The sequence below is a fragment of the Astyanax mexicanus genome, chromosome 19 (assembly GCF_023375975.1).
Source record: "Astyanax mexicanus isolate ESR-SI-001 chromosome 19, AstMex3_surface, whole genome shotgun sequence".
Taxonomy (NCBI): domain Eukaryota; kingdom Metazoa; phylum Chordata; class Actinopteri; order Characiformes; family Acestrorhamphidae; genus Astyanax; species Astyanax mexicanus.
This window is the reverse complement of record NC_064426.1, coordinates 28,570,209-28,584,157: the sequence shown is the minus strand read 5'-3', so window position 1 is coordinate 28,584,157 and position 13,949 is coordinate 28,570,209. Positions and strand designations below refer to the sequence as shown.

Genomic DNA, 13,949 nt, shown 5'->3' with positions numbered 1-13,949 from the left:
CTGTGTGTGTGTCATGACCTATGTATTTTAATAATAGCTTGTGATGTTTTTCATTTAGGGGAAATGTGCAGAGAACTGCATTTGGCAGAATGTTTTGGCTGATGTTACCAAGTCGTGAAATTTACTGAAGGCCTTGCTGCACTTGCGCCATAGTTTTCTTTATTTAGGTCGGTTAGTTTGCAGTTACATTCGGTTCAGCTCGTGCTGTGTTTTAAGAAAGTAGGCCTGTGGTTGGTTATCGACTCGGAACAGTTGCACTTTAATGTTGAAACACAATTAAAAGTGTTGTATCGCAGTGCATAGTTTTCCGTCACTACAACAGTAACGCCACCAGTTAGATAGTTTGAAAAATATTTTTACAGTGTAGCCTAAACATATACTTATTGTCGGGCAACAAATCTGTTTTTTGAATGCCCATGTTTGTCTATTTGAAATGTCCGGTAGTTGTTTTTACATTGTGTCCAAAGACAATGCTCCAAAGTTACTCGAAATAAAATATTTTTACATTGACTTCCCTTTAAAGTTAAGAAGCTTTCCCTCTTCCTATAAAGTTGATATTTTAGAAGTTTGAGTTTTTTTGTATGCAGTCAGTAGTTAAAATTCAGGATTTTGTATGCGCTAAAATCCTATAATTCAAGTGAAATGTTAAATTAACTAAATTAACAAACACTGTTGCGTGTTGTAAAACAAAGACATTAGAGACATTTACTGAATAAAAAAATAATTTCAGAAATAATCGCGCGTCCAGTAATTTATAACATTTATTTAACGTATAAAACATTTATTTTAAAAACGACATTTTAATATGAATTACTTACCATTCCCGATAGGGTCAAAGTACTGTGAATTGTTCTAATGTGGGACATCTGAGCTCTGTTTGTTGTAGATGATTTTCAAATAAATTAAAGTAAATAAAAGTGTGGGTTACCACAAGTTTTGAAGTGATTAAAACCACATTACGTCCCAAATGTCCAATAATAGATAAAGCTGTAGCCGCCTTCAAAGAGGAAGAATTCCATGTTAAGACCACTCAAAGGCTAGTCACATTGTTTAAACAAAATTAATGTTAAGGGTTTACACTTATTCAAAGCATCAGAACTGTTCTAGAGTGGGTTTTTTATATGTTTCTTTATACAAAATATTATAGAATGGTGCAAATATGTTTTTGCGAGAGGTGCGTGCTAATTATTCCAATTAAATATATTTTTTGTCAAACATACATTTAAACATGTTGTACGATGTCACCACTATACCTGTTCCAGAACGTTCTATCAGCACCCTGCTCCTAACATAAAATGTAGGCCTTTATGTGTCTCATTCAGACCTGAAAATATTTTGAAAATTTAAAAGGTTATTCCTAAAATATGGTTGACGTTTTTAACGGATTTTTTTATTGTTGTAAAGCAAATGAAATATTTATTAATTCATTATTTGCTTTACATTTAATTATGTTTCCTCTGCAAGGCAATTATGAGTGTTTTGTCTATAATGTTACTGAAAAAATATATATCCTTTGTAATAAATCGTCGCCGTCATACAAGAAGCTCATATATCCAACATGGTGACAAAAGAAGGAACTTTCAACTTTCACTTGTCGTCAGTGTAAAAAAATATATTATTCCAAGTCTTTTTGTAGCATTTCTATTGGTCCACTTTCAGCACAACATTTAACCCAGTCTAAAGAACCACTATCAGATTTAAACAATGACAAAATAGTGAAGATGCAACAGAAGTGGAGATCCGAGGTTTTGGGGTGACAGCGGCTTAATGAGTAAAAACTATTATTGTCTGTTTTAAATGTTGCATCTATACCAATATGTGATATATGCGTTGTGACATTGACCTTTCAGGGTCCCATATTTTGTACAGAAATATTCCGCAAATGCTCATTGTCTGAGACAACCTGGTTTCAAATAGTACTAACATAGCTACCATTTCTGTTGAGTTTGATATCTGCATTTTCTCTTATTTTCAAATTACGACACACTGTCGGAAGGGTCGTTGCTGTGAATTATTGTATTAGCCGAAGAATATTCTGCCAAAATATACAATATACAGCTCTGGAAAAAAATGAGAGACCCCTTAAAATTGATGAGTTTCTTTGATTTTACCAAATTGAAAACCTCTGGAATGTAATCAAGAGGGAGCTGGATGATCACAAGCCATCAAACCAAGCTGAATTTTTGCTCCAGGAGTGGCCTAAAATGATCCAAAAACAGTGTGTAAGACTGGTGAAAGAGAACATGCCAAGATGCATTAAAACTGTGTTTAAAAACCAGGGTTATTCCACCAAATACTGATTTCTGAACTCTTGAAAATTCATGAATATGAACTTTTTTTTGCCTTATTTGAAGTCTGAAAGCTTTGCATCTTTTTTGTTATTTTAGCCATCCCTCATTTTTATTTGGGAGAAATGTTTTTCACAGTTTATAGAATAAAACATCAATGTTTATTTTACTCAAACATATACCTATAAATAGCAAAATCGGAGAAACTGATTCAGAAACTAAAGTGGTCTCTTTATTTTTTTTCCAGAGCTGTATATGTTAAAAATGTTAATAAATTACCAACGTTATGGTAATTCCCCCTATTTACAGCTAAATGTTAGCTATACAATTAATAATCTGCGATCAGAAATGGGAGTTCAGGTCGTCTCGTGAGTGAAAAGCGATTTAGTGTTGAAGAAAACGCCTCACTAAAGTTCAGTAAATTCACTGCAGATCAGCGATTAGGGCTGAAGCCTCAATCAGATTATGACGTAACCCAGGTACAGAAGGTAACCTTTACCTAAACAATTATTAGACCTTTAAATTCAGGCATATTAAATAGTATATAAATTAAATAGTATATTCATATTAAGATTCTATATCATTTTTATTTAAATAATTAAAATACAAAAAAGAAAGGAATTGCTTTGTGCAAATTAATAAAATGTTGGCAAGGAGGCCTTTAAGTTTTAAAATCTAAAAATAATTAAAACTGTAAAAAATATTACAAACACGTGCTGAAAAACCAGCGAGATCCACAAGATGTCGCCATGACCATGTTCCAGTATAATCTATCAGCAGCACCCTGCTCCCAAAATAAAGAGTAGGCCTTCATGTATCTCCTGCAGGACTGAAAATAGTTTGAAAATAAAAACATCATGCTTAAAACACGCGAGCCAAAAGATCGATTGGTTGGTGGTAAGTGAAGAAAGATGTGAAGAACTCCACAACTTTGTACTCATTTATTTTTAAATAAATTTCAGTTACATGGACTCGAGTACTCAAGCACTAGTTTTACATTACTTCTAAAAATAAATATGCTTCAAATGGTTCTTTGAGCACCCATGTTTAAAATAGAGAGATATGTGAGTCTGAATAATCTTTAAATTGGTAAAAAAAAAAAAAAACATAAATAAATCATTTACATCAAATGAAGGAACTTCGAATAATTATTATAGCTGCTTCTATGGCATTGCTTAAAATAAACATCTGACGCTAATTTTTAAATGTTAATTTGCACTTTGTATGTGTAGGTTTTCAGCCGACCATGCTTTCACTTATTGTTGTCTTTTTTGGGGAAATAAGACATCTAGTGTGCTTAAAGTAAAGTTCCGCAAATTCTTGTTTGGCGTTTATTTAAACGTTATGTTGATTTAACCGATGCTTTTTTTTATTATTATTTTACACCTGGAGTGAAAGAGGTTCCACTATACAGGAATTTTGTATTTAAGTTTTTAAAGTAATTTTGTGTTACTCTACCACACAGGCATGTTCAGATAAATATTTCTGGTGATTATTCATGTTATAAGTGTCGTTAGATTATACAGCTATATAATCTAACGGCTAATCTATATCTATATGTATATCTATGCCATTGCTACTATTTAAATGAATACATAAATACATAAAACTTATTGTCCCCATTTTAAGAAAGATTAAATTGGCTTGAAATCTCAGCAACGCTGGCCCTGGCGCTTGCCAGTCCAAAATCCGTGTTTGTGTCAAGCGTGAATTCATATAGCCTATTTAAGATAATTTAATACAAATGCATTACAAATACCTCAAAGTAATCATCATACCCATTAGAAAACGTAATTGTCCCATAAAACGTCAGTAACGTGTGTGTACTTTGGGTAATGGTAATGGTAGGGGTGGGACTGAAGATGCATCAGTAGGTTTTATAGGGCCCATGTGTTAACCTCATAAATGACATTGTTTGAAGGAGGGTGGAGTCGACTCCCTATCCCCGAGGGGGCAGAAAGTGTTAAGACCCCCTCGTTGCCCTGTGGAAAGTGGGAGAGAACCTCAGGGAACTAGCAGTCCAGCGCATCAAATCCCACTGGCACAAGAGCAGTAATGTATAATCTAGTCTCCGATTACTCAAAAACCCGTGTTCAGATTGAAATGTCGCATAAAGGAATTGGAATACTGCAGTTCTGGGGAAGCCTGTGTTTCCTGTGGTTTTGTACAGCAGACATGTGCAGCTGGACTGGAAGGTAAGAACTTGCGCCTGAGCCACTCTACAGAACAGACTTTTACGTTTCTCTTAATATAACGTTTCTGGGATAAGTAATTGATATTTTGAGTTTTCATTTTGAGTTGTGTATTTTATTTGAAAGAACAATAATGGTGAATTAACATCTGAAAACCGTATTCAAACTGTTTTGATTAAATACTTAAACAGGTCTTGTTCTTAAAGAGTCTTAATAACGCACCCACTGTGTAATTCAGTTTAAAAGTAGACATTTGTAGCGTACAGTTATAGAAATTATAGAAAATATTTATGCCTCTTTTGTCATTCAGTCACTTGTTTCTTCATGGAACTGGCTACAATTACTCATTTGTTCATTAGTCAGAATCAGGATTGAATAGGATTTGTTGATTGAGTGTGTGAAATCTGTTTGTGTGAATCAGATTTATTGGTGGTGTGAGAATCGGATTTATTGATGGTGTGTGTGAACTGTGTTTGAGTGAATCAGATTTATGGATGATGGTGTGTGTGAACTGTGTTTGAGTGAATCGGATTTATTTTGATGGTGTGTGTGTGAACTGTGCTTGAGTGAATCGGATTTATTGATGATAATGTGTGTGTGAACTATGCTTGAGTGAATCGGATTTATTGATGTTGTGTGTGTACTGTGCTTGTGTGAATCTGATTTATTGATGGTGTGTGTTAACTGTGCTTGGGTCAATCGGATTTATTGCTGATGGTGTGTGTGAACTGTGTTTGTGTGAATCGGATTTATATAAATGTAAGCTGTGTGTTTGGCAGCGGGTTAGTGCGGGACCCTCTCTCCGGACCGGTTCAGCAGGTCAGGCTGCGATGCTCGGCGGGGTCAGTCCGCTGGCTCTTCCCGTGTCTCGCGCTGCGGCTACTGCTCAATCCAAACGTGGCCTCCTCGCGCCCCGCCGCTCTCTGCATCAAGGCCACGCGCGCGTCTCGCGGAGCGGCCGTATACGTGGAGCGCGCGGGAGAGCTGGAGCTGCTGATGGAGGACGGAGGGCGTCCGGAGCAGGTGCACTGTATCAGCACGGACGGAGCGCAGGGAGCGGCCGTCTTCCTCCAGGCCAACCCGCAGAGCGACTACCGGCGGCGAGCTGTGGGCTTCCGATACGAGCTACTGCAGGAAAAGAGCACCACCAGCAGAGGTGAGGGGAAATCTGTGGGGTGGTAGTATGGTGAGGTTGTGGGGTGGTGTCAGTATGCTGGGGTTGTGGAGTGGTGTCAGTATGGTGGGGTTGTGGAGTGGTGTCAGTATGGTGGTGTTGTGGAGTGGTGTCAGTATGGTTGCGTTGTGGGTTGATGTAAGTATGGTGGGGCTGTGGGGTGGTGTCAGTATTGTGGGGTGGTGTCAGTATTGTGGGTTGGTGTCAGTATGGTGGGGTTGTGCACATTTTTTAATATTATCAAGTAAAATGCTATCTCAATTTTTTGAGATAGTAAGCCATTATTTTGAGAAGTCATTATTTTGAGATAGTAATTATTATTTCGAGACACTATCTCATTATTTTGAGATACTAAGTAATTATTTTGAGATAGCAAGTGTAACTTAGTATCTCAAAATATTAAGATAGTGTCTTAAAATAATGACTTAGTATCTCAAAATAATGAGATAGTATCTCAATAAAATGACTTAGTATCTCAAAATATTGAGATAGCAATATTAATTAATAATAATAATAAAAAATGTTGGATTATTTTGATTTTTTTAGGTGGTGGGAATGGGCTTCCATAGAACTCTACACCCATGCGCAGGAAAAAACATTCAATTTGTTTCAATTAAATTCCCTTAATTTTCAGCTAATTCATTTACTTAGTGACGTGCACCAACTCACTATTACAATGCAAATAGCCACTTTATTTTTCATACAAATCATAGAAATTTTGCATCATACATCTACACCAAATGGCATGGTGGTGTCAAAATAAGGTGTGTTCTAGTGATTTTTTTGGCATATTGCTATCTAGACAACAGAAAACACAGGTGCGCCAATGACTGAATACTAGTTTTGTTGACATCAGATGTTCACTGTTCATCTTGGCAGTGAATTGTCAACACGGGCACATTGCAGTGTAGCAGTTATATCGAACATGTTTTAAAATGTGTGTTTTATTAAATTATATTTGTTTAGTTATATATCTGTCTAAGGCTGTATTTACATTACATAGCTAAAGTGTCAGAAATTACACTTTAGGCCAAATTTTTTGCTGAGTGGAAACAATGGCCCTCCCTCGACTTAATTGACAGTTTTGTTGTTTTATCCTACCCTACCCTGCCGACAAATTAGGTCAGAGATCTCCCAACTGAATAAAGATGTCAAATACTTTCTAAATTCCAGAGATTCCTAGTCATTGTGTGTATTTGAGGGTATGTTTCTCATGACAAAAGCCGGGACAGGAGGCTGTGTTTGCCTGACCCTCTTCTCTCCAAGCTCTGATAGAGAAGAATCTGTATTTTGCCCACATACTTCTCGCTCAGAGACCATTCAATTAAGTTTATAGATAAAGAAGTTAAGCCTAAAGTCAAGACTAACGCCTTTTCTTCCCAGATGGACCGAGGTTGACATTTGGGATTATACGCCACATGCTTCACATTCCCCTCAGGGCTCCTTGGATTCTTCCGAAGCAGATGCGGACTATTCTCTAATAAAGTTAATTAGTGGGCTCTCTTCACTGCTGATAACCACTGCTCCCAACAAAGTGTGTTTTGTGTAAGTGCTCTGTTCGGTGTTGTGCTGTCATCTCCAATTTGTCTCAAATGATTTCTTGCTCCTTGTTGGCTCTCGCAGCTGCCTGCAGACCCTGCAACGACTCTGAGATCCTTCAGGCCATCTGCAGCAGCGACTTCGGTAAGTGTGCTTGTTTTATGTGATGCAGCTGCACTTCAATAGTCATTAGTCATATTATTAACAGTGTGTCTGGTTTTTACATGGTTCAGCATTTTAGTTTGCTCCTACTGAACACTACTAGGGTAAACATCTTAGACTACAGCAAATATTGTAACAGTTAGGGCAGAGCATTGAGCATAGGGCAGGGAATTTGAAAATCATTGAAAAGTTACTTCATAACTTTATACATTTATTTCTTTAATTGTTGATAATTATGGCTTACAGCCAATAAAAAAAACAAAAATCAGTGTCTCAGAAAATTAGAATATTATATAAGACCAACGGGGACATTGTGGGCAGTGTGCCAAGTCCTGCTGGAAATCGAAATCCACATGAAGTGCTGTAAGAATTTCTGTGAAAACACTGCACTGACTTTGGACTTGATAAAACACAGTGGATCAACACCAGCAGATGACAAGTCTCTACTAACCATCACTGATCATCAGTAAATTTTACATTTCATTTGGAAATCAAGATACCAGAGTCTGGAGGAAGAGTGGAGAAACACACAGTCTAAACTGCTTGAGGTCTAGTGTGAAGTTTCCACCAATCAGTGATGGTTTGGAGAGACATGTCATCTGCTGGTGTTGGTCCACTGTGTTTTATCAGGTCTTATATAATATTCATTTTTTTTTTTTGGCTGTAAGTCAAAATCATCAACAATAAAATAAATAAACACGTCAAATAGATCACTCTGTGTGTAATACATCTATATAATATTTGAGTTTCATATTTTTCACTGAATTATTGTAATAACGTATCATTAAGGTATCATGATCCCTATATCATCACACCAGATCACTCAGCAGGCTTGTGTGTGTGTGTGTGTGTGTGTGTGTGTGTGTGTGTGTGTGTGTGTGTGTGTGTGTGTGTGTGTGTGTGTGTGTGTGTGTGTGTGTGAAATCATGGGTTTTGCCAGCTCAGCACAGCACAATTCATGTCAGTTCATGAATCATGAAGGATAATAATAATAAGACAGGAACTGAGGGTTCCTGGCCTGATTTATCAGAGCAGTCAGTGTCTCTCTTGGACGCCGAGGTTAATTTATCTGCTGAATTGCTGCTTGCTGGGCGAGGGCCTGATCTGTTCCCAGCAAGCTGCTGCTCGGCCTGTGCTGAGGGGTCTGGCAGATGTGGGGGCTCTGGCGAGCACAATGGGAGGCACATGGCTTTAAGGCCGGTGACAGAGCAGAAGCAACGGCTCCTTTGAACTCACTCCATTTATAGGCTGACTCTCGCGGCCTAATCGCACAAATCGCCATCGGACACTTTTTGATGAGTGAAAATGGCCGGCTAATGAAAGTGTAAATGCCGGCGATGAGTGAAAAGGCTTCTGCTGGCCTTATTGTGACGCAGCGCTGGTGGTGGTGGTGGGTTGGGGGGATGGGAGAGGTTTTGGAGGGAAAGAGACAGAATAGGACTCTTATCCTCAGTAAGATTTCTTAAGAAGCAGGAAAGAGGCTTGTATTATGTTTGTGTTCCCAGTCCTCTATCTTGAGCACCACTTAACTGTACATATTACTGCCCTGTCTGATTTAATGCACCTGCATTAGCTCATTATCTAATTAGCGACAAGTCTTTAGACCTTTACAATGCATTCATTAGGTCTGTAACAAAGACCTGTTTTTTTTGATGATTTACTGTCCTAAAGAATTATTGTGATAAACAATATTATTGTCAATTAAAGATGATTTTATGTTATGGATATGCTAATATAATAGTATGATAATGCATTTACACAATACTTCTAAAGAGCAGTATTTATTATGATTAAGAGTACTGTAAAATGTTTAAATATCCTGAATAAAAGAAATTAAAAATTTAATAATACATTTTAATAAAATTTCTCCTTATTTTAACTAATTTGACTCACAAAAAGCACAAAAAGTCACAAGTCAAGTTATTCTGATTCTGTGTCAAATGTAACACATAGGATCAGAATTTTACTGGGTTCAAGACTTTCTTCAAGTATTTTAAAGAAACAGTTGGTAAGAAATGCAAGTGAGTGTGTGAAATGGCTTCAGCAGTTCAATACCCTATCTGCTTCTTCCCAGAAGCGAAGCTCGCATAGGTTGCCAGATTGAGACACAGTGGCAAGTTGTTATGTATTTCACTGTTCAAAATGCTGTCTGTACTATACTAGAGGTGGTGATAAAATTGGTAAGCAACCTAACTAAAGCTCAGTGATTATCTGTTCAGCAAAAAACTAGCCAGCTCACCTGTTACCATGGCTGCAGCACACTGTTGAGTGCAACCTGCCAGTTATTTATTGTGAATTCACAATGGAATCATTATACAGTGAGGAACCCTGTAAAGTAATTTGTAGTAGATAATAGAAGTATTTTTCTAATTTGGTCCAAATAACCGCTCAGAGCCAAGACCTTTTTTGACTGATGAACAGATTGTCAGTTGCAGGCCTGTTTTTTTTATTTATTTATTTATTTTTTTACTAAAAAACTGTGTTAAGTATGGGCCCATAGAGGCTGATTTGCATTTATTCATGCAATTAAAAATTGAAATGCTGAGTCTATGTGCACCAGAAGCCCTGTTAAATCACACTGCTGTCTTTAATCTTTTATGAGTTTCCTGTTTTTGAATCTGTTCAGTTCTCTAAAAAAAATATCTGGTTAAACAAGCGAGATCTGTGAATCTGGATCTTTGCTTGTTGTTGTTGTGGTAAAAATGTGTTAGATCTGTAGACACGATGCTCTTTTCTCATGTCTGGAGAAAACATGCTGCTGCAATGGGTGAACCCTTATTTATTTCCAGTGCACTGTCCGTGATTATGCACTGAATTATTTATGTATTATTAAAAGAGTTTTTTAAATCAGTAAAGAATTATATAGACAATATAAAGCATAAAATATAAAGCATCAGGCAGAGGTTATAGAAACTGTTACATAGCAAACAACATAGAAATCTTGCAAGGGTCAGATTATTTTGTGTATTTAAGGAATAATGATCTTAACATTTCTTGCCTATAATTTTAACCTTTTTTTAAATAATTTAATCTCAAAATCAGCACAAACAATCACCAATCCAGTTATTCTTATTCTTGTGTCAAAATCAAATTTAAGACCTAAAATTTCTTATTTCACTCATTTTGAGATTTTCTGGTTTAAGTTGGTTGTTTTAACAAATCTTAAGAAACATTTGCTTACCCCATTGGCAGATGTTTTTGCTTGAAACAATCATATGTGGTTTGTGTGGCACAGTGGATAACACCACGCCCTGCCAGTGAACTACCCTATCATGTGGGAGACTAGGGTTCAATTCCCCGTCTGAGTGACTATGCTGTGCTACACCAGTAAGAGTCCTGTAACAGAAATAACCTTGTAAGTCACTCTGGAAAAGAGTGTCAGCTAAATACCATAAAATGTCAAATGTAAATGTAAAACGCAAATATACCTCTCAATTTAAATATAAATGTCTGGTAAAAATTACAAGACCACTTCAGTTTCTGAATCAGTTTCTCTGATTTTGCTATTTATAGGTTTATGTTTGAGTAAAATGAACATTGTTGTTTTATTCTATAAACTACAGCATTTCTCCCAAATTCCAAATAAGAATATTGTAATTTAGAGCATTTATTTGCAGAAAATGAGAAATGGCTGAAATAACAAAAAAGATGCAGAGCTTTCAGACCTCAAATAAGGCAAAACAAAAAAAAAGTTCATATTCTGAAGCTTTAAGAGTTCAGAAATCAATATTTGGTGGAATAACCCTGTTTTTTAATCACAGTTTTTATGGCATAATTTTTTTGTCGTGTTCTCCTCCACCAGTCTTACACACTGCTTTTGGATAACTTTATGCCACCACTCCTGGTGCAAAAAATTCAAGCAGTTCAGCGTGGTTTGATGGCTTGTGATCATCCATCTTCCTCTTGAGTTTATTCTAGAAGTTTTTTTTCAGAGCAGTATTTTGTCTAGTTTTTGCTTATTTTGCACTGTAAGCCTTCTGTAGCTGGTAGAACCACATGGGTTATGATCTTACATTCATTAAAGCAACAAGTAATTCTGCCTTCAGGATTACATCTGTTTCATAAAAAATATTGTTTTCATATTGTCTGCAATACAATTAAATTTAAAGTAAATGTAAGAAACCCTAATGCACCAATACACTAACACCATATACTCTGTTCTGTTCTACCAGTGGTCCGTGGCTCCATACGGAATGTATCCCATCACCCTGAGCGGCAGACGTCCGTCATCGAGGTTGTAGAGGCTCAGGTGTACCGGCAGCGCAGCGGCGTCTTCGAGAGAGAGCCGGTCGTTTCTGGCCACTGGCACGGCCACATCCGCACCCCCCTGCAGTGCCACGTTAAAGCAGGACCCGGCCAGTTCCTCTTCACCGGAGACGAGCACTTCGGAGAGGCCTTGCTCAGCTGTGCTCCAAGATTCAGAGACTTCATAAAGCTGTATCATTCAGCCTCAGCATCTCAAAACATCCCCTGTGATTTCTCCATACACTGACCCTCACTGAGTCACATTAAAACCTGAAGAAGACTGGTGAACTAAATTAATTCCATTGATTATCTTTTTGCATTGGTGTCTATTGAGAGGAAGGATATGCTCTCCATATTAGGCAGCAAGTGAACTGTCAGTTCTGGTAGTTGTACCTACCAAGTGGTTAAAATACACTCAATTTCCAATTGTTAAGAGGACAGGACCTGTCCAATAGAAGCTAAAGAATGCTGCACTGACTTGTGGGATATGTGGGGTCTCCTGGATTGAAGATGAATGTGATTGATTGATTTCTGCCAGAGTTTCTTGTCTGTACTTTCAGACATTTCTAACCAGAAGTTCAAGATCCTGCTCAAGATCCTTACCACCACCTTCTGCTGCTAACGTATTGGTGGCAAATACTACAGGAGACCTTGTGGAGTTCATACCTCGATGAATCAGCGCTGTTTTTGTGGCACTGAACAAGAAAGAACTACGCAATATTAGGCTGGTGATTCTAATGTTCAATTCAATTTTAGTTAATGACCCTTGTGATCATATTATGTATTTTTTTTACCTTATAATTCCATGTTTAACATATTTTTTCGACTTGTTCTAAATCAAGGTATGGATATTTTTGCTAAGACTAAGTCTGTACATATCTGCAAATTCTTAAAAGCAAAATTTCCTCCCCTCCTTTCATTTTTGAAAATATTTCCATCGAATGTTTGCATGAGCATACTAGCCCTGTAGAGGAAGGAAGGAGCAACTTGTTAATGATCTCAAGGGAGCTGGGAGCACAGTTAATATACCACCATTAAAATATTGATGAACATACATACGAACAAGGGTCAAAAAGACCTTTTATTGCACCATCAAACAGGTAAAATATTAACAAATAATAACATAATTTGCTAACAAGACTGAAGAAACATTTTAACCATTTTTTCTATTTGTCCATCTGCTGCCTGTCAGCGTGAAGTGACTATCCGGAGTCGCCAAACACAGACCAAAGGGATGACATGACAGATAGCTAATAGTCCTCTTCCTCTATTGTAATCTACTTCCAAGTGAGAGCTTTGCAAATCCAGCTTTTTTTTATCTGTGTCGCCACCCACTGCTCTTCTCAAAGGACGGGTGAAAATGACGAATTAACACCTCCAGCCCTGCATTAAAACCCACAGGGCCCAACTGGACCTGTTTAAACGCTGTAGATGTTGTTAATTCAACTGTTGTTAAATTGCTGTGAGTGACAAAAAACAAATACAGTCTCAGTAATTTACTAACTACTGCACAGCATCTCTTTAATGATTTGTGTAATGTTTATATAATGATTTGTGAGTTTTATGAGTGTGTGTGTGTGTGGGGTGGGGGGGTATGGTATTTAAATGTTATATTTTGTCTTAATATACAATTTTAATCAGCTTTGTTCCTCACTCAGCTGATTTATAATGGTTACAGGGTATTATAATGTTTTTTAAATGGTTTTGAATCAAGTTAAATGAATTGGAACTGAATGTCACATGAATTTTACTTTTGTTATAATAATAATTTGTATTAAAAGTTATGCTTCATTTTCTGTAGCACGTGCAGTGATATGTGAAAACAACATTATTTATTGATTTAAGCAACATTATGCAAGATTTAGTGTTTTTAGCTTTAGCCGTCACTACACGACACACCTTACACATGCATTTTTGGACAAGCTGAGGGGCAAGTAGAGTAATTTTACAGGATTGTGCACTAATATGACTCAAGTTACACTTTGGAGAACTATCCTGCCTGCTACATAATTGTTGCCTTATATAATGAAATAGACGGAAATATTCAATATATTCAATATTTAAATTTAGTATAATTTTAACTGTACAGGAGAAGCTTCTAAACTTTCAATGGAAATCAATGTAAAATGTTTAATTCTCAGTCAGTTTTGAACATTGAATGTAATGACCTGTGGGGGCTTGAGTTGCTTGTCTGCTTGCATGGACAATTCTAGACAAATGCTGCCGGCCACTCATTGCTATAAATTAATATTACTACCCATGTTACTGTCCATTTCGAATGGTAACGCCTCCTACCTTACTCACAAGATATCACCTCACAACTTCTATAGGTGTGGGTATTCCCAAACA

At 36.9% G+C, this 13,949-nt stretch overlaps 1 protein-coding gene across 2 annotated transcripts; it reads left to right on the top strand.

Moving 5' to 3' along the window:
- The first annotated feature begins 3,317 nt into the window (after nucleotides 1-3,317).
- On the top strand, nucleotides 3,318-13,400 carry LOC111188181 (meteorin-like protein). 2 transcript variants are annotated; one of them, XM_007240519.4, is made up of 4 exons: nucleotides 3,318-4,483; nucleotides 5,245-5,636; nucleotides 7,278-7,337; nucleotides 11,528-13,400. In XM_007240519.4, the coding sequence occupies exons 1-4, from the start codon at nucleotides 4,344-4,346 to the stop codon at nucleotides 11,845-11,847; spliced, it is 912 nt and encodes a 303-aa protein (XP_007240581.4). In that variant the 5' UTR covers nucleotides 3,318-4,343; the 3' UTR covers nucleotides 11,848-13,400. The 2 variants fall into 2 exon arrangements, with proteins under 2 accessions (XP_007240581.4, XP_015458912.3); XM_015603426.3 differs by having other exon boundaries at nucleotides 3,320-4,483; nucleotides 5,260-5,636.
- The last annotated feature ends 549 nt before the right edge of the window (nucleotides 13,401-13,949 follow it).

Bases quoted from the DNA above. Each gene is read 5' to 3' on its own strand.
- LOC111188181 (XM_007240519.4), top strand. From the start codon at position 4,344: ATGTATAATCTAGTCTCCGATTACTCAAAAACCCGTGTTCAGATTGAA. The intron at 4,484-5,244 runs GTAAGAACTTGC...TATAAATGTAAG, and splicing joins ATGTGCAGCTGGACTGGAAG to CTGTGTGTTTGGCAGCGGGT. The intron at 7,338-11,527 runs GTAAGTGTGCTT...CTGTTCTACCAG, and splicing joins CATCTGCAGCAGCGACTTCG to TGGTCCGTGGCTCCATACGG.